The 21,682-nt window shown below is 41.2% G+C and overlaps 1 protein-coding gene across 1 annotated transcript in view; it reads left to right on the top strand.

The window, feature by feature from the left end:
• LOC146146935 (uncharacterized) overlaps positions 1-21,470 on the top strand; it is a 43,754-nt gene extending 22,284 nt beyond the window's left edge. Inside the window, exons 5-11 of the mRNA XM_083387878.1 lie at positions 8,548-8,648; positions 12,913-13,063; positions 13,705-13,982; positions 15,172-15,421; positions 15,758-15,872; positions 18,329-18,450; positions 19,286-21,470. Of these exons, the coding sequence (XP_083244004.1) occupies positions 8,548-8,648; positions 12,913-13,063; positions 13,705-13,982; positions 15,172-15,421; positions 15,758-15,872; positions 18,329-18,450; positions 19,286-21,470 (3,202 nt within the window). The remainder of the gene's footprint in view (positions 1-8,547; positions 8,649-12,912; positions 13,064-13,704; positions 13,983-15,171; positions 15,422-15,757; positions 15,873-18,328; positions 18,451-19,285) is intronic.
• Positions 21,471-21,682: the final 212 nt, after the last annotated feature.

Genomic DNA, 21,682 nt, shown 5'->3' on the forward strand with positions numbered 1-21,682 from the left:
CCCGAGATGTTTAACAAAATGACTTAAGTCCAAGTCAAGTCATTTGTCCAAAAGACTTGAGTCAAGTCAAGTCACTTGTCCAAAAGATTTAAGTCAAGTCAAGTCATTTAAAAACAGTGAATGCGAATTCGTCTTATACTGACATGTTGTAACTCAGTATACATCAGCACCTGATATTTTGGAACTCTCAATTTATATTTACGACGGTTAAATTAGCAAAATATCAGATATTGTTCGAACGCCCAAATGCTGTGTTGTTATTCGTCTGTAACAAGCTATAGTGTTGCATATAAAAATTCACCTAAAATATATGGAAACAAATATATTCACAGGAATAAAATAATACACCAAGTGGATTAAACCAGTGGTACGTTTTTCAAAAACTTTTCGAGTTATTTGCATGGAGGTCGCCTTTGCAATATTTTATTGACCCTTTTGCAAGAATGATATGAAAAGTTATTAGGTTATTTTTCAAATAGACATTTGTAGAATGATAAAAAACGATATTGGAAATTTTGTAAAAATGGGTGCGCTTGTTTTTACCAGCTCAGGGTGTTTAAGTTTTAAATACCTTAATAGTTTCTTTGGGAGTCTAGAAAGCATTAGGCTAATAAAGGTTTTAAATAACTGCAAAAACTATAGGTGACTTTTAAACAAATCGTTGTGTCGAATATGCCTAGTTCAAAACGGAAATTTTCGTTTGAACTCCTAGTACTAAATAACTCAAATTTCGAACAGGTTAGAAACAGCCGCTTTAAAACGAGAAACGACGATGCAGTGCAAATAAAAGGTCGGCCGACGGGTTCAGCGCTTCGCTCAATCGAGTTGGTATCCGCAGATTTCAATCGAACGAATGAATAAGTAATAAAGGGCGGGGGCTTAAAGCAAGGCAAATTAAGACGGCCAAATCAACGACGCTCACAAAACAACCGCTATACGTACGGCAATATGTCCCAGCTTAAAAATCTATAAGAAACCGCGTTTTGAATGCGTGACGACTGGCTACCTAAAGCAGTGCTTCTTAAATTTTTTTAGTTTTGTTCACCCCTAGCATCTATCTCAGATTTCATTCACCCTTGTTTCATAATATGATAAAACTATTTCGTCTATATATAATAGCACAAAATGACTTAGGTTGTTTCGATTTTTGTTAGATCAACTCAAGCTAAGTTTTACCATTGCAAATGTACAATTTCTCGAGTCCAGAAACATAAAGCTACAAAATCACAAAACACAGTCACCAAATTTTTGTACGTATACACTCAGTGCAAACCAACTTCACCATTACAATAAGCAAAGAACACTAAAAAAGAGCAGTTCAGTAGTCGATTTACTGTAGAAAATTGTTTATGATGCTGCTGAACTTTCGTTCACCCTTATTCACCCATTGTAGTTGGTTCACCCCTGCAAAAGTTTTATTCACCCTGGGGTGAACCATTAACCTGGTTAAGAAACACTGACCTAACGCACTCAACAAAAAATACGCCTTAAAATGACATAAGAGCTTGTGCTGTTTTGTGCTTTAAAAGTCGTTGAGGCATTGTTTTTTAACTCATTTATCATTCCCCAAGGTGTGATTTGACAATCTGGATAAGAAAAGTTTAGCAAAAGTCCAAGATAACCTTTTTAATCGATGAAAAATAAAGAGTGGTGACCGCCTCATTTGTTAACTGTTTAGTTTTATTTTGATTGGAAATTTTGATTGTCATTCGAGTGTTGCTGATTGATTAATTATTTGCAGGTAATCAAGTTGTCATTTTCGGAAAACGGGTAATTAATATGCAGTGAGTGCTTCTCACGGGTTATGACACTCAAAAGGAATCTTAAGAGTTCTGCGAAACTTATGGTAATTTTGGACACTATATTTTTGGTGTAACAGTGGGGCATACATGCAATCATGCGTGAGTGGTTTCACAGTATTACTGGTGATATCAAGGTATACCTGTTGCCTGGCCGCGTATTATTGGCGATTAACAAGTTACGCCGCGAATACTGTTGTGATTTTCTCAGTGTGCCGCGAGGCCAAATATTGAGAACCACTGCTTTAGACTTAGAGGGTTCAAATTGCCTAACTCGTATTGGATCGTTTAAGCTTAAGGTGTACCTGACATGACACTGTTACGGGTATTTTCGAAAAATGTGTTTTCAGCATGACAAAGGACACCGAGCGATCAACAGGAAACGGTTTCATGTTTAACGAGCTATTGTGCTGTTTTCTTTTACGATGACGGGCTCCTGCGGGCGCCACCGCTCCGTATGGCGTTATTTCTTTGTGGACGAAAGATACGGGTTATTTTTAGCGTAAAAGTGACGATACGCGAAATTCTTAGACGCCCGCGTCCCTGGCACTGCGGGGTCTTTAATTTGCCGGCGATTTTTTCTAATGTGAGTTGTATACACTGCCCTTCAAAAAATTGCCGTGGTGCCTATAGAAGAGTCGCACTAAAGGACCTGCAATGTTTGCTTCAAGATATATAGCATAACGATTTAGACAAAAAATGTTCTGTGTATTAAACACTATGAGTTATTCTAACGAGGTGGTCTTCAGGCAATTTCTTTTTTTCGACGTTTCGACTTCCTATACAGGAAGTCTTTTCATTAGGGAATGAAACGTTGTACCGCACGCAAACTTCCAACAATACGAAACGAAACAACGGATAAAACAATTAAAAACTCGTATAAGAGCATCTTGTTAGTGTTATGCCTTGCAATAACCGCTTAAATAGGAGTTGTTCTTCGTTTTATTGCTTAGTCAAACGAATTTGTTTAAATTTTAAAATTGTGAAGCACAGCATAACCGATATCTGAATGGACCTTGTTATTTTTACACTTGGATTGCGAAAGAATACAAATCAAAAATACGAATACTTTTAGTTTTAAACATTTTGTTGTTATACTTAATCCTTCACATAAGCGTTGTTTCTGAAAATTTATGTTAAGTATGAGGGTTATAAACAGAATTTCTTCAGCATTGCTCCGTTCCCCAGTCCTAAAAACACAACATTTTTTTCGGTCTTCGCGCGTAAAAACGATAACGCAAGCCCAAGAAGAAATCGTTTCACCGCGAGCACGAATATTGCAGGCCACGGCGGAGAAAGGCAGCAGCCACCTTAAGGACATGATTGTGGCCTGAAAAGGCGGCAATACCCTTGCCAAATTGGCGTGCGAAAGTAGAAGACCGGTCGTATCTCTCTTGCAAGTCTGCACGCGAATTTGCACGCGAGGCCTTTACGAAGCGGCGGTTCTCATTCGTAGCTAAACCGCAAACGACGCTTGTTGCGTCGAAACGATTCCGCAGTTTCCTGAAATACGTTTGGACCTTCGGTGTGCGACATCGCAAAGCAATAAACGCGAAATGCGGCGAAATGCGGCGAAATGTGGCGAAATGCGGCGAAATGCGGCGAAATGCGGCGAAATGTGGCGAAATGCGGCGAAATGCGGCGAAATGCGGCGAAACGTGGCGAAATGCGGCTAAACGCGGCGAAATGCCCACACTTATGGCCTATAACGAAATGCGGGCCTGCTGAAAACACCGAGAGTTGAATTGTGCAATTCGTTTAGCAAAGTAACCGCGTTGCCTGTATTTAACGCAACTTAACTACAAAGCAGTGCACCAAAAGGATATGTTTTTTTTTTCTAACACTCAAACGTTAAGATATATGGACTACGACCCTGGTAAAGTATTTCGTAAAAATTATCAGTCGATAATTTGTTTTCAAATTTCCGGCCACAGTTGTTTTAAATGACGTTTAGGAATTTTACATTGGTTACCTTGACGACACTTGTTTGCCTGTTCATTGTATGCTAAACAAGCAAACAAAGTTACACTCATAATCACTGTTATCGGATTTTTACCCAAATTCTTAAAAGAAAAAATCACATGGGTGCGCTCTGAAAGTGTGCTTTTGCAAGTGTTAACTTCTACAGAAGGCGAATGGGACCCAGTAAACGGCTTACCAATTACTCCCATCTAGAATAAAACCTCCTTGTGTTGTATAGTAAATGGCCTGTGTCACCCCATCCGTCAGAAATCAGTGCAGTTCTAACCAAAAAGGTCTACGACAATCAGTGCATTCAAAGGATCAAAAAGTCCGACTTTTAGACTTTGAGGTCTTGGACAATGCACTAATTTGCATTAACAAATGTGCATAAGAAGATTAAGTTTAACAATACTTGACCCAACCAAACCCAAACGCTAACCAGCGCCCTAACCCAAATAATGTGCGATAATTTAATAATTATAACGCTTCAGGCCCCAATACCTCAATTTGTGACGTAATAATCTTAAATACAATGGACGAGAAACCATCCGAGTTTGGGCTTTTTTCCCCAGCATTTAAAGAATTATTAAAATAACGCACATTATTTGGGTTAGGATTCGGGTTAGCGTTAGGGTTTAGGTGGGTCAAGTGTTATTAATCCTATCTCATGTTTTTTGTTATCTTTTCTGAACTTTTAATGAATATATTTAATTTATCTTCGTCGGAAATTTACCTAAAGGTCCAAATCAGTGCATTGCCAGGACCTCAAGGTCTAAAAGTCTAGACTTTTCTGCCATTGGATGCCCTGATTGTCGTAGACCTTTTTGCTTAGAAATGCACTGATTTCTAACGGATCGGGTGCCTGTGTTGTATAGTAAATGGCCTGTGTTGTACAGTAAAGGGCTTGTGTTGTACAGCAACGGGCCTGGGTTGTACAGTGCAGAGCTTGCGTTGTAGGTAAAGGGCCTGTGTTGTATGTAAAGGGCCTGTGTTGTACAGTAAAGGATTGTGTTGTACAGCAAAGGGCCTGGGCTGTACAGTGCAGAGCTTATGTTGTACGTTAAGGGCCTGTATTGTACAGTAAAGGATTGTGTTGTACAGCAACGGGCCTGGGTTGTACAGTGCAGAGCTTGTGTTGTCAGTAAAGGGCTTGTGTTGTATAGTAAATGGCCTGTGTTGTACAGTAAAGGATTGTGTTGTACAGCAAAGGGCCTGGGCTGTACAGTGCAGAGCTTATGTTGTACGTAAAGGGCCTGTGTTGTACAGTAAAGGATTGTGTTGTACAGCAAAGGGCCTGGGCTGTACAGTGCAGAGCTTATGTTGTACGTTAAGGGCCTGTATTGTACAGTAAAGGATTGTGTTGTACAGCAACGGGCCTGGGTTGTACAGTGCAGAGCTTGTGTTGTACGTAAAGGGCTTGTGTTGTATAGTAAATGGCCTGTGTTGTACAGTAAAGGATTGTGTTGTACAGCAAAGGGCCTGGGCTGTACAGTGCAGAGCTTATGTTGTACGTAAAGGGCCTGTGTTGTACAGTAAAGGATTGTGTTGTACAGCAAAGGGCCTGGGCTGTACAGTGCAGAGCTTATGTTGTACGTAAAGGGCCTGTGTTGTACGTAAAGGGCCTGTGTTGTACAGTAAAGGATTGTGTTGTACAGCAAAGGGCCTGGGTTGTACAGTGCAGAGCTTATGTTGTACATAAAGGGCTTGTGTTGTACAGTAAAATGCCTGTACGTGGCCAAGTCTATTGAATTACGTGCGTAACTTGGCCTCGACTGTGAATTCCAGCGCTTCTTCGACCGAGGTGACGCAAATTGGAGTCGTTAATTGCGCGGTGGAGGGGGCTTATTTTTTAGGACCAAGTCGGACCTTTGGGTGAAGGGGGTGGGGGTGGGGGCGTGATTCGATTGGTTCTGACCTCCCAGGCGACGCGACAAGAAGCCTTAAATAATTCATCCCCGCCCACGACACACCCCTGGGCCTCGCCCTCGGTCACTTGTTGATTTTTTATTGTTTCTTCTCGCCGTTGTTAGCGGCACTTTAAAGCTGTTTAGCGTTAGCGCGTCTTGGCTCCGCAATCGATTCGGTCTCCTAGAGCGAGTTTATGCGGCTCCCAGGGTCGCTTAACGAAGCCTTTTGTCGAATCGAAGGGGAGAATTAGGAGGGGGAGGGGCGAGATTTAAACTACCGGCGAAACAATTGGCGCATTTTGATTGCTCGCTCGATCGAGCGGAGTAAAAAAACGTAATGGGACGGACGGCGAATTTCGACGGAGAAATTGCTGGCGGTTTAAAATAGTTTTTTTCATTATGTCAGTTGAAAATAGGGTCCACATGAAAACCGGCCGAAAAATTGCTTTAACTGAAAGTAGTAAAGCAAAAGTCTGCAGTATGATAATAAGAATAAAGAGAGGTGTTTCATAATAACCTCAGTCCTTATTGTGTTTATACTATATACACTTATTTTTGACATTAACAAAAAGAAAACATTGAATGCGGCCAAATAATGTGACCGACCTGATTATCAAGAACGGTTCAAACGTTTAAAGCATAGTGGGCCATTTTGACGAGGTCGATACAATAAAATTAGAAACAAGACCAATGCACTTAAGCCAGTTAAGAACTAATTTGTTTGCAAGCACGCTCAGATTTTACAAATCTGTTTTTACTAGCATAAGGCTGTACTAAAAATATTTGAAAACGTGAGTGGAAAATCAAATAAATGTTAACTGAATTTTCGCCCTAAACTTAGATATCGTAGTAAAGTGCGACGACCTGCAAAACAAATTATCCTTTAACTGTCAAGTGCATTATTTTTTCATTCACTTGTTGTAGCCTATTGACAATTTGTCAACAGCCTACCGGTCAGTGGCTCGACCTTGACTATGATGTGGCCTAAAACTGCGTCACGGAACGTCATCAGGGATGCCTCGTACGTCATAATGCAAACAAAAAATTTAGTTTAGCTCTATTAACGAAAAATATATATGCTCGCTGTCCCCAAAGACTCCTCCCTGTGTTCCGTTAAAAAATTCATCGCTCCGGTAAGTAAATTATTATCGTTTCACTCCTGCGGTCAGCATACCATTCGCACGAAAAGATTTTGCCCCCGACAATTTTCCGTCTAACAATTAACTATTTTTTCAACCGTGCAACCCTGGCGTTTTTGGTGGGCTTTTCAGTGTTGTAAACAAGTCATTTTGATGACTTACGTCCCATTCAAGTCATAATTAGAGCAAGTCAATTTCAAGTCAAACCATTGTCATAAAAATTAAACGTTGAGGTATTAAATTAAATTGATAAACTATTACGATTATGATCTTTACACAGCTAAAAAATAACACAAAACGCAATATATAGAAAGCAAATGATTTTATTTAGAAAACTTAAGATAAATAACCCAATTTCTTATTGAAAAATGCTCAATAAAAACACTTTAATTCAATACAAGTTACTTGTCCGAACGACTTAAGTCAAGTCATTTGTCCGAATAGCTGAAGTCAAGTCAAGTCATTTTCTCCAAAAGACTTTACTCAAGAATTAAAAAACAGTAGGTGCACTGTGATTACAACACTGGGCTTTTCACCTTACAGTAACATACCACCACTCACACTTGGGCGCAAAAGTATCTTTAATCGCTCGCGACACTTTATCAGCAGTTAGATTAGCGCTATCGCGAAAACGATAAAGCGGATTGCCTCCGGGGTGGTCAATATTTGCCGACCCCCCACCTCCCCCCACCCCCTGGATCTGGATAGCGCACGAAAATCGATCGTTGTGTTTGCCTTCCCGTGCCAATTGGCGTTTTGGGCGGCGTGCTGGGTGCGACGTGCCACCGCTACCGTATACGCGACAGGAGCACGTATTAAACATATACTATCAACTTTTGAAAGGATATATATATAGGTATAATTATATATACAGATGTATACCTTGCAGATGCCGCGTTAGCCGAATTGAACAGATAAAATGAGGGTCTGTTTCGATAATTTTTATTTTTTGTCTTTCTTTATATGTCTATTCCCACCGTTTAATTGTGGCTTCAAAATCGGTCACGATACAATACAATGTGGTTTTGTTTTCTGCGGTGGATTTTTGCTGAAATTTACAACTTAATCGAATTAGGTTTGTGTCGTGATGTTATTGCCTTCTTGGGTTTTTGGGCCGTCGCCATTTGTTTTTATAACACTAGTTTTAAACACATTTATAGCAAACTTTAAGCCTTCTTACAACATTTCACGTTAAATTTGATGAGTTTTATGTCGTCATGCATATTTGCTTTTCTAGTATTTGGTTAAATGCCTTTAAGGGGGATTAATTAATAACAATGCTTACATCCCTGTATATATTTATACTATAAGACATGGAGAAATAATCTGCAAGCTTAAATACCAGAAAAACCTCTTACACTCAAATAATTAACAAATGGTTAACATTGGTCTTTACGAAGGCCTGATGCATTTGTAGCCCTCCGCAAATGCGATATTTCCCCCCGGCCATAGAACTTACCCGGGACCCCTTAAGGCCCCACACACATTTCGAGCCGTATATGCAGTAAATTGTCTAGCAATCACAGCCGGCTCTGACAGACACAGAAAGGCTTCAAAATAAAGCCAACTCCCTTTTTCATTTCGCCTTCGTGTCAATGTCATAGCGCCCATAAATCCGCCGCTTTTGCTGGGCAACTAAATCTCTCCAGTGGGCGAGACTTAGAACGCAGAGTGTGATTTTGCCCTTTAAATAGTGCGTAAACCTGCCAAGTTAAACCTTTAACGTGTGGTTATTTTCAGTTGCATCTCCTCTTCGAACAAGTGCGATTTTCACGATGACTGCGGAGACGGTAGCGACGAGTGTCTTGACGAATGCACCAAGTCCTTTGTCTGTGGTGAAGGTGGGTGCTTGACCATGCCAGCCACTTGACTAAAAAAGCCAATGTTATTCAAAGCTAAAATGAACGCCTAAAACGTTTGGCCAGTTTCAAAAGTCGATTCAGTGTTTTGAAACGGTTATGAAGGACTATTCTGAAAATGATATCCATCGGATTATAAGGATGACAATCCGATATTAAATTGACATGGGAATTTGGATAATGATTTACGATCCAACGCAGTGATTTTCTACTTTAAAAATGAAATTATCAAAAAGTGGGAGGTTAATAACTGAAGGCAACTATCTTTCTAAGATCAAAACAAATTTTAGTCCAATAACCTGAAAAATATATTTGAACGTTCCAATTTTATCATATTTTACTTCTTTGAGTCTAGTAATGTCATAAATATAAACTGTTGCCACCAGACATAATTTTAATAATATTTTAAAAAACAGATCCTCTGTTAATTTTAATTGTTTTTACCAGAGGAACTGTTTTTAATTATTAAAATACTTTTGTTGTTGTTTTAAATGTTTGTTTTATGTGCTGCATTTTTAGCATGTTGACAATTAAATGGGTGGTATATGCGTGGTTTTGCTTGGTATAAGCCAGTAATGGGCTAGATTTACCTAATGTGCTGATTTTCCTTTAAAGTTTTTTTAATGACTATAAACCATTTTAATTTATTGTAAACAAAGCTGATTATATATTTGTGAGGTTGTCAAAAAGTCTAAAAAGAAAAAATCTGAAAACTAAATTAGCTGAAGGGGTAGGTTAGAGAAAGGTTTAAGAACCATCGGTCGATATTAGAACCCCTAACCTTGCGGATAAATGTATTTACATTAGGAGTAAATTCGGTCGGAGACAAGTATACAGACTTGCAAATGGTTCCACCCTAATGGTCTTTTTAATTAGGTGACGCGAACGAAATAGTTTTTTTTAATGGCAACCGTATAGTTAGGCTGTTTACTGTTTTCGAGGCATGTTGTTACCATTGTGTTTTAATACGTAAATTTGGAAAGAAACTAATGAAGTAAATAGTGAAAAAGCCGCGCTTAAAAGGATTTTTTGTACTAAATTGGATGTAAAAGGTTTAAGTTGCAAACCTCAAATCGAAAAAAATGACAATTTTGAACTTGTTTCAAGATTACTTTATGTAGTTTTGCACAGTTAGTCATCCTTCTGTACGGTGCCGTTCATTCAACCTTTAGTTGGCTATTCGCGTGTTCACACCACGGGACGAAATTACTGTTATTCACGAACATTATCTGTTTGTTTAAAAAAAAGCGAAACACAAAAAAGAAAAAAACACGAACAATTATCTCTATTTATCTAAATAATTGCTTTGTCAAAATAAATGATTAGATGTCAGGCAATTTGGGCGCCCGCCCGCGCAAGTCGGTTTACACAGGCTCTGCAACATTCGCCATCGATTACCGCGCTTATTTGTCACCCACACATTAGCTGCGCCTTCCATCGCGCACAATCTTGAGCAAACAATCGAAAACTATTTGCGCTTAGCCATACGTCATTGCTGCGTGACGTATTTCTGTCTCGAAATTCGAATAAACTTAAGGTGATTAGGCTTGTGCTTTGTCCTTATTTTTGCCGCTGCGGTATTAAGTTATCTGTTCGTTATGAATTTGACGTAGTTTTTTCAAACACTGTGTTGTTTTGCTTTATTTTATGGCCTAATGGCTGTTAATTTCTTAATTTGGGTAAATACCACATAACGCCATTGGCATGATTTTAAACCAAAATATGTTTTCTCATTTGAACACGTACAGTTATACATTCGGTTATTATTGTATATTTTTGTTTCAAAAAATTCAATTTTCAAGTTAGAGAACGACGCATTTGATTTTGTTCTATAAGGTAGAAAATTAGTCCCGCTTATATCAAACAAAAAACAATACAACCACTTGATATTGGGGATCGGAACCGATTCTAACTTTCAACCACCCATAATCTATAGTTCTTCTAAAAATTTAGCTTAATGCACTTAAATGAAAATAGCGATTCCATGCAGTGTCTTGGCACTATACAATATTTTGATTATTTGCTTTCAAAGACAGTCGTAGTAAAATTGAGGGGAAAGTTTAAAAATCGCTGGTCCAAGCATTTGTAAGACAATTTTACGTTAAATAGCTCATTGCTGGTACATGTTGTCCGGTGAATGACCATAAACCTTGTTTGATATGCTTGAGCAATAATGCCGGTTAAACAGTTGACTTACACGCCCCTTAATCAAAATACAAGATTTAAGAAAAAACATTGGCTTGCTTATAGACAAAATCTATTTCGGATTTCAAACTGTGATATAGCATTTTAATCCGTAAATTTTGAGTTTTCTGCAAAAAATATCACTTATGTTCCGCATTAGCTATCCAGCGCTATTTCCTAGAATGGCGAAACATTTAACGCATTAGTCAGAATTGTATGTTAGTTCAGTAGCCTACAACCCAGCGAACCTTAAATCGATATGGCGGTTTTACTTAGCAAGCCTCCTGATTAATGGAGTCCAACTTTCGCTGCGATAAGGACTCAGAATGTTATTCAAATGCGGTGTTTAGAATCGGTTTAACCTGCTCAGACAGAAAAATCATAGATTTTTACTTTAATTTGTTAACTCCGAATGTAAAGTGAGTCAATATATTTGGTTAATTGAAAAAAACAAGCAAAGCAAAAAAGTAATCCACCCTGATAGTTACCCGTGTCACGTTCGAAACACGAATTTTGCTCGAAATGTTTGGGTACCGGATGGTAGGGTGTAGGGGGTAGGGGGTAGCAGTCGTCCACTACAAGACCACGCGTCACATGCATCACACTTTGGGGTGACGGGAGCGCCCGACCGCAGAAAGCAAACACCCGCTGCTGACGCGTATAAATTACCCCCTCCCCCTAAAATAGCCCCTTCATAACACCTAGGTTTTTCGTGTTATTCTGTTGTGATTTTTAAACCCGATGTTACATGGCCACTTGAAAAGTGTCGGGTTCCATTTTCGGACGTATTTTTTCTAATGATTTTTTTTTAAATAAACCCTTTGTGCACCGCAAAGCAATTGGTCGCAAGCTGGGAGGCAATGAAATATGCAGGCTATCGAGAAATTCGAAACTGCCATTGTGTGTGTGCGATGAAAATTTTATGCAACGTTCGCCGCTTAAGCGTAAAACGGCATTTCGATTCCTGGCAGCGTTTTGCTTGCGGTCATGGCTAATATTACGCTGTTTTAAAAGTAATGCAAATCAGATGGACATCGGTTTTGGGTGATCAATTATTGACAAACTGGGTAAGGTTTCGAAACCAATCCCATCAGATTAACGCATTGTTCTAGAAACAAGTGAAAATGATTGAGTCTCTTACGAATTAAGAGAGTGGTGATGGCTTAGTTTGTAGCGAAATATACTTCTTTTAAATGACTGAAACTCATTAATGATTGACTTTGACCAAGGCAGGAAAGTCTAAAGAATATTTACGTCTATACAGTTACGACATTCCAAATACTTCCCACTCAAAAATGCTATACGCTTGAAACTGGAGGCTTTTCAACAATCACATGTGCACAAAATGTCGACTTATTGCTACAGATGCGTAATGACTGTATTCAATGACTTGAGTATAAGATCCATATAGCTTGACATAAGTAAAGTCGTTTGAAAAGATGGAATGACATGGACTGAAGTTATTTATTAGAAATACTCTTCTTTAAATTGAACAACGAGGCCTGACATAGATTTGTTAAACAAAAGTGGTCAAAAACCAACCTGCGTTTTCAAAACAGTATAGACAAACTGTCAAAAGTAAAACTAGGCCTGCGCAACAAAACATTTCTACGTTTTAATTTTATTAATAAAAGCCTGGTATCAGCCCAAAATACCGTGTATCGGTACCGGGCCACAAAGTATTCGACATCCTCAGCAATGAACGTAAACATAAAAAAACACCCCTAAATCGTATCACACCGTTCTTCGTCTTTGTTACAGGCAGCTGTACCTCTTTCAACATCGTAAGTTACAGTATAGGTTAACAACCGGAAGTAAAAAAAAGTCTTAACCCTGAAGTAAATTTTGGCCTAAAAACCCGGAACAAAAGCTTTCGAATTCAGTTTAGCCTATTTTTCGTTTTGGAGAATATAGCAATGGCGGTATTTGGCGTCAAATCAGATCGCGATACTTTTTGTCCAAAATATTGGGCATCGGTTTTGGGATAAAATATCAAGTATAGGACATCCGTAATATAGACACCCTAAATATCGTATCACACACTTCTTCGTCTTCGTTACAGGCAGCTGCATCCCTTTTAACAAGTTTTGCGACGGGGTGGTCGACTGTCCGGACGGTAGCGACGAACTGCAGAAGACCAACAACGACAGCGCCACGGTTTCTTGCTCAAACAAACACAACTTCCACGACAACCAGTGCGTCTTGCCGGCAAGGTGGGGAACAAACGTACAGTTGATGTTTTGATTAATTTAAAACTAGGGCTGTCGAGTAGGAGCCGGACTAGGGCTCGACCAGACTTTGGGACAACTAGATGATTCTTAGTTGGTCCCGGTATTTCGAACCTCACTGCAGGCTGTAGTTGTTTTTCTAGCCTGCCTTGCTTGAATTGAACAAATAATTTTATTACTGATTGATTGATTGCTTTGGTTAGTCTGTCGAAAGTTCTGGTAAAGGTGTTAAATCCTATTTTATATTCCAAATTAAATTTTGAATGAGACCCGATTGTGTATTGCGATCTTATCGGATGTCATTTGACGTTATTACTATGCCAAGCAATGAAATTGATGAACTTTAAAACAGATATTATTTTCCAAGTTATCGGGAAAATTTCCTATGTGTTAAGAAGTTTAGTTACCTTTAACCCAACGTTTGTTTTGTTTGTTTTTTATACCACTTCTCATTAAGTAACGACTCCGATTCAATATCATCGGACATCCCCTAAATTTGATGAGACTGCTTCTTGACAACAAAATACCTTAAAAATACACTTCTCAGCATTTTCAACTTTGCGAAAATCCGAAAACGGCTTGTGCGCCTCAGAAAAAAAAACGAAATATAACACTCGTTTTTCCAGGTACCACTGCGACGGTTCGGAGCAGTGCCTGAACCGGCAGGACGAGTGCGTAGCTGGCTGCAAGTACTCGTTCTTCTGCGCGGACGGCAGCTGCCTGATCGACACTAAGAAGTGCGACGGGCGAGCCGACTGCGCAGACATGAGCGATGAATGCGGCGGCGGCGGCGGCTGCCAGCAGGTCTTCCGATGTAACGACGGTTCCTGTCTCTCGATCGACCGCTTTTGCGACGGCGTCGAACACTGCCCGAACGGCGAGGACGAAATTGTCGAGTTTGAAGGTATGTGCGTGTTTTACGCAAGGTGTCTTGAAATGACTAAAGTCCCGGATTATTTACGAAATACGTTGCAAGATAATCGCTAAAGGTGTACTTATGATGCGTAAGCCGCAATCGTTGGTCAAAATGCAGCTTCAGAAGGGCTAGATCTCAGTTGTTAACACACATGATATGGTACTGTGGATCCCCTTCAATATGAAGTTGCTTGTACCAACAGATTGAGCAAGCATTGGCGTGTGGTTGTTTCTCGACTCGCTCCTATCTGAGCCTGTGTAGCTCAGTTGTTAGCGCGACGTTCCCGATATGACCGGAGGTCGTGAGTTCGAACCTCACTGCATGCTAGTGCTTTTTCAAGCCTTCCCTGCTTGTATCATAGATCAACGGATTCGGTGAATCTGCAATGGCTTTCGGTGTATTCATACAAGAGTTGGCATGTTTTGAACGCCTCGATTAATGCTTTGTTTAATTTCAATATTATTGGTGCTAATCGCTCTGTTCATCATGTTGAAATTGTATAAAAAGGTTTGTCGACATTTTATTCGAGCTTAAGGCCTCCTCCATGAACTTTTACCCACGACTGGATTCATTTTTCTAGCTTTGTCTTGCTTATGTGACAATCCTATACCCACATAAGTGGTGAAGTATCATAGTTATTCACGTATAGATAAACACCCACCGTAATATTCAACATGAGCTGTCATCATTGCGTTACACAATGAACCAAGCTCACGTCATGAAATTTACCCGCCGTATGATCCTACATGTGCAAAACGTCATGATTATGTTTAGTCATAACTATAAGCTATAGCGTCGTGATTTTTTATAGTATGATCTTAAACAAGCGAATACGATATCATATTTTGCCTACTGTAAGATCTCACAATAGCGAAACATTATACACGTCATGAACCGAAGTGACGCCACATCACTTGTCGTAGTTGTCAGGTAAGTTCCATAAGATTATCATTTATAGTGTGTTCAAGTCTCACATGATTGTCAACCAGCATATTTGCAATGCGAACAGGTTATTATTAAATAAAACTACATAAAGTTGCGCGGTCCGAGAATCTCTATAGAGACAGACAGTTTGAGAAACACTGCATTGGAATTCACTGCTTTAAATCCAACCGCTCACATACTTACCGACCCATACAACGAAAACGCCCAAGCAATTTGTGTTTATCTCCCACAGCCGGCCACCATTATTGTCCGAACCGCTACAACTGGATCAAGAACAAGAAGATGCAGGGAGGAGACTCTTCCTCCTCCTCCTCTCACTCTCGCTCCTGTCGGCTCCCGGCTTCCCTGATGTGCGACGGCGTCGAGCATTGTGACAACCGGACCGACGAGTGCCAGCCCGGCTGCGTGCACTCCTTCTTCTGTGACCAAGGTCAAACATGCGTGGCAAGGTCAGGCCTCTGCGACGGACAGCCCACGTGCGCGTAAGTCGTTGTAGAAAATAAAATATTGTGAAAAATAAACTAAGGCAGATAACTAAGGTAACTAAGGTTTCTAAATCTGAAACATTTGATGACTTAAAAAACATTTTCTTTGTACGCTTTAATTTTTAATAATGGAATTTAGTGTGTTTTTAGATATCGATATCGGAATAAAAATATCGGACATCAGAAGTGCAATGTTGCTATGACTTGACTTATATTTGCAAAATACTTGACTTAGGCTTGGATGACTAGTTTACAACCCTATCTATACTATAGTTTACTCAACTGTTACCTAGCAAAGAAGATAATGCAATAAAAACGACACTCTAATTGCAGGGATCTGACGGACGAGCCACAGCTGGCGGTGGCCTCTCTCAACCACGCCAAGGGTTTCAAGTGTGCAGTGTCGCTTGCCATACCAAACCACACCAAAGAGTGCCTGATACCCCAGGTTGGTGTTATTCGTTTAGAGAAAAGCCAACTGAATAGCGAAACGACCTGGGTTCATGCTGACCTATCGAAAAGGTTCATAGGATTTTCGAAACACGCCAATGAGCAGAGATAGTGTTTGAACTTGAAACGAATTTGTTCAATAGGGCCAAGTTTAGCTGTTATAAAAATGTCCGCTTTTAGCATTTTGCGTAACCCTATGCTGGAATGGGCCTTTTTACACGTTCCAGCTAGAGTTAGCCTATCTCAAAGAGCATGATTAGACAGAAGGGACGCGGACGTTAACAGGCCATCTACCCTATATCTATAATTCCAGGGGCGGCATAACAATTTTTTCAGAGATGGCGTCACAAAGTAACGTCACATAGTTACGTCATACCGTGGCGTCACAAGATTATACGTCCAAATGTGACGTTAGAAAGTTACATCTAAACGTGACGTAATAAAAAGTAACCTTAGAAACATCACACAGTTCGTTTATTTGGTTATAGTTTTTAAATGGAGAGGTTACTTCCAATACAAAAGCTACAACGATGTAATCGATTCGCGCGAAACGCAAAACACCTTTATATCGTTTAAGTTGCCCAAGTTTAATTTTGATGTTGCGATAGGACGTACGACACAGGCTAAAACAATTTATTAAATTCGGCTAAGACGGCAACATGATGAGAAATTCCATTTAAGCAACATAAGGAGAATTTAATTTACTTATTTAAAATAGTCAAAACATTCAGTTTGGTAGGCATGGCCACGTGCCCCCTCTTAATCCGCCCTTGTCATCTGATCTGATTTTTAAACCGCGAAGGGAAAGTGTTTACTGCAAAAAACTGTACGCTGTTGGCCGCCATGTTTCAAGGGCTGCTAGGCAACTATTTGCGCTGTGTTTTTACGAGTGAGCTATTGATTGACGCAAATGAGCTATTGATTGACTTAAAATTGATTTGCTCAAATTGTATTGTCGTTTAACGCGCCTTACTGAAAAGACGAAAAACAATAATGGAAAATATACCAGCAGGCACTGTTTTAGATTGGCGCTAATGATAATCTTATTGAGCGGTAGTTTTACCAGTATTGGAATTATTTGAGCAACGGTACAAAATATGACCGTTGTCCAGCGACTATAGAGTAGTGCGGCGTTTTACAAACCCTCAGGCCCATCAGGGGGGTACGTAGCAGTCTTCAAGGTGCCATAAACATGTCTTGGTTTACTATTAGCCTGTAAACTTTTTTTTGGTTTTGTTATGTCTTTAGAGACCTCTCTATGATGTTATTTAAAGCATTGTTCGAATTCGTGAGAAAAAGTTATTTTTACGACTGACTTTACTCTTCACTGGGTATTAAGTCTTTCCAAAATGACTTGTTAACAACACTGCAAAATAAAGACAAGGCGTCTTTGTGATTTAACCACCCATGTTCTGGTTACTTTTAGTAATAGTAGTAAAGAACACCAAACTATATGCTTATCGGTATCACTAGCTACCATTACCATTAATACATAAAAAAAATGCAACAACAGTTACCTTTGTTCGCTCCTAGTAGAAAATTCCAAGAAACAGAATTTCTTTAGTTCCAGTAGAGCAGCTTTGGGTTTTACACTTTCACATGGCGCATTGCTGAACTGTAAAGCGCAGCTAAACGAATTCGTCGGTGGACTGCGTTCGAGTTTTGTACGCTGATTAGATTTATCAAAAAGCATTTGCTTGCGGCTAAAGGCGGTAAAACTAAACTGAAATTAGGTTTGACTGTATTATAGGTTAATGAAAAATTCTTGAGCAGTTCTATCACAAAGTTTTTATACCACTTCGACTATATGTATTGCTACAAGTAGACCGACCAGTATAATTCAGACCGTTGGGTCTGCAAGTTCATTTGATATTGATCGTTTGCAATATACATTGCATTAAAAGTGTAAGCACTACGTTAAGACCACTTAAATCGTTATGGATGTTCAGGATAACTCAATAAGGGTCAGATAACAAACAAAGCTTAGGACTGCATCTATAAATAGACAAATTTATAAATCTGTAACTTTGTTGTACGCTATGTGAGTAGATAGAAATCACCCTTCTGGTGTAAATGAAGGTAAAAAATGCCGTTTCGGCAGCAGATACAGCTGTACTCATCAAGGTTAATCAATAGTTTTGTTGGTTTATTATTGTTTATCTGCTCAGCAATGCAGACTAACTTATGTTATTGCATCCAAAAGTTGGTAAATCCTTTTTAATTAAACTTCAGTAATTGGGCAGTTGAACTGGTCTCACGTCTCCAGGGTGTTTTAAAGGTAAAAATAATTTCCTTTTCAATCGCTAATCTGTAAAAAAACTTTACAAATGGATGTTAAACCAGTACAGGACAAAATAAAATATCACCAACAAAAATTCGTTAAAAATGAAAAGCTCAAATCGTTTCCCTGACAAACACAGTGTATTGTTTTTAAACTTGTTAACTGTACAATAGGAGCTGCTGATGGGCGACCCTAGGGTGGACTGTGACGATGTGAATGACACCTGCATGGCTTTAAACGGGAAAGAGTCCAACTGTGAGCAATGCTTAACCAGCAACACGACCATCACCAAGAGGTAACTAATATCAGCTGGTTTTACAGCGGTTCAAAGTGTTTTAATCGTTTTAATGGTATTTAACCTCTTTTTATGAATAAAAAATTGGAAAAAATGTGCATTTAAAAAAACATTTATCCCAAAATTAGCCTTAAGCAAAAAAACGCATCTTGTTTGCATTTTCAGTTAAGGTAAATAAAACGTAGTAAGAAATACGTCGGTCAATTCGATTTTATAACCGATATGCTGGCAACCTGGCAGGCTGGCATGTTATGGATCTGATTTAAAACCATCAAGGTTACAGCGGGAAGGTGTTTTTGATCAAATTCATGTTATTTTCATTCTATTTTACATATGTTGCCTAAACAAGATAAAACATATAGAAGGGTTGCTTGTTGCTCGTTACATTGACTATCTGAAATGATGAAATCACCTAATACCCAAAAATGATGTAAACAGTTTGGTATAAAGTCCTTTAGAATTTAGATATATTTAAAACACAGCACGAATAACTGAAAGCACGTGGTATAGTATATGGGTTGGTTTTGAAGGTAAACATGCTACTTTGCAACGTTAAAATGATTTATTTGGTTTCTCTTTTGGGTCGGTTTAAACTTTGAAAGGTTAAGTTGTGTAACAGCCAATTGATTAAATTGGTATAACTTTTGGTTTGGTATTTAGGTAAGTAAATCTAATCAAAGATACTATATTTATCATTAATTTAACTAGCGCAAATTTGTACTGAATAAATTGGTGTCACGTTAGTTGGTTTTGAAGAGCAAAATTTTGCGGTGTTAAAAAGCGCTTTTGAAATGACTGACAGTCCCGCCTTAGTTACCTTTTCGTTTATTTTCAGTCAAATCTGCGACGGCGTGTTCGACTGCCCGGACCTTTCCGACGAGTGCTTCTGCTACGACGTGGCGCCATCGGCCATCTGCCGGCGCACCTGTTTCTCGCAACGTACCGAGCGCTGTCCGTGCGCGGTCGGCCAGGTCCCGTGCATACTCGAGACCGCCAACGCGACTGATTCATCGGCGGGAAATCGTGCCCGAAACGCCGCTGAGCAAATACAGTGCGTAGAGGTCGGGCGCTTCTGCGACGGGACGAGCGACTGCTTGAACGGCGCCGACGAAAGATTTTGCAGCGGCGGCAAAGCGGCCTCGTGCGGCGCCGGCGGCAACTGTCACGATGACGTCACTGCCACGTCAATGATGACGTGCTCGCGCAACCGCGACACGCCTTACCTGCCCAAGTACGCGCGCGCCTGCGACGGAAAGCCGGAGTGCTTTACAATGGAGGACGAGTGCGAGGTGTGCGAGCGGCCCTTGGAGCACTGCGCCAGCCGATCGGTGGACAACATCTTCACCTGTAGCGCGGGAACCTTACCCGGAATCCTGGTCTGCGACGGCTTCAGCAACTGTCCGGACAACAGCGACGAGCTGAACTGCCGCGATCGCTTCGTGTGCGGCGGCGGCGAGCGCTACAGCGTCGAGACGGCGCGACGCTGCGATTTCAAGGAGGACTGCGCCAACGGGACAGACGAGCGAGGTTGCGTTAACACCCATTTCTACTGCGAAGGCGGCGAACCTCCATTTGTCAACGTGCGGCGAATGTTCGACGGCAAGCAGGACTGTGACGACGGCAGCGACGAGTGCCCGACTGGGGTCTTTAACAGCTCGGTGTTCTCATCAAAAGAATACCTCATTAAGAACCACTTTCTCAAGGGCATGGTCTGGGTCATGGGCCTACTGGCGGTCGGTGGCAACGTAGCGGTTATGGTCAACACCGTTCGAAATCTTCTTAACTCGGAACGCCGCAAGTTAACCAAGGTGGCGGTAATCTACAACTGCTTGGTGCTGAATCTGTGCTGCGCCGATTTCCTAATGGGCGCCTTCCTAATCGTGCTTGGACTCAAGGACGCCCTGTCAAGCGGCAACTACTGCCACGAGGACCATTTCTGGCGTTCAGGGGCTCTCTGTTCAACGCTGGGGGTCTTGGCCGTTCTTTCAAGCGAGGTTTCGCTGATGACGCTAGCCATCTTGTCAACTTACCGAGCGTACTGCGTAATGCGACCGGTACAGAGCCGCGTGCTTAACGTTACCACCACTATGCTGTTCGCGGCTTGCACTTGGCTAGCAGCCGGGGTTATCGCATTTTTACCGTTGTCAGGCGCTTTGCGTGACTACTTCATTTCTCACGCTTGGGTCACGCATAACCCCTACTTCAAGACAGACGTGATCGACAAGCCCGACTTTGCCGATTTCCACGTCACGCTACGCAACTACGTCAACGTGACGTCACCGCTCGAGGTTACGTCACACGCGTGCGAGCGCGCGCAAGGCGGCGCCTCGTGGCACTGCGCCGGGCCGACGTTGGCCCAGTTCGATCCGGAATTTGGCGTGGTCGGCTACTTCGGCTACTACAGCAAGCACGCCACTTGCCTGCCCAAGCTGTTCGTATCACGCGGCGACGTTGCCTGGCAGTTCTCGATCGCCGTGACGCTGCTCAACTTCCTGCTGTGCCTCTACATCGTGCTGGCCTACTGCGTCATCTGCCGCCCGCGCCAAATCAACAAGACTGCCTTCTCGAGCCAGAGCACGCGCAACATGCAGAAGAAGATCGCAGTGTTGGTGGCGTCGGACTGCGCCTGCTGGCTGCCAATATGCACCATAGCGTTCCTGTGGTTCGCTGAGGTACAAGTGTCCAGCATTGTGTACGCCATCACAGCCGTGGTGCTGCTTCCCATCAACAGCGCGCTCAACCCGCTCTTCTACTCGAACGCGTTGCACAATCTAGGCCTAGAGCTGCTCGGTTTCGCGCGCAAAATAAATCTCAGCGGACTCTGTTTCTTTGCCGGGGGTGGCGGCAGCGGGGCCGGGGGGGAGGGGCGCGGGTCGGGCGGCGCCGGTCGGGGCGTGGACCCGGGCGGGAACCTGCTCGAGGCCACCGATTTCGAATTGCATGCGGTATCAAGGTCGGAGTCCCGACTTGTGACCGAGCACACGTTCGTCGAAGGGCCGCTGAACGAGTCGATCATTTAACGTTGCACCAAAGTCCGTGTAAAGTGAATTATAGGGTCGCCCGATACCTGGTGTATTACTCCAAAACCGAATCCCGTTATTTGGAAAAAAAAAGTACCGCCGTCCGACCGATACAAAATGACTCTGCAACTATCGGTAAAAACAAACAAAAGCGTTCAAATTAAAGGTCCAACTGTCTAATTTTTTTTTATGTTTTTATGAAGACTTTTGAT

Source organism: Ascidiella aspersa, chromosome 4, assembly GCF_963924565.1.
Source record: "Ascidiella aspersa chromosome 4, kaAscAspe10.2, whole genome shotgun sequence".
Taxonomy (NCBI): domain Eukaryota; kingdom Metazoa; phylum Chordata; class Ascidiacea; order Phlebobranchia; family Ascidiidae; genus Ascidiella; species Ascidiella aspersa.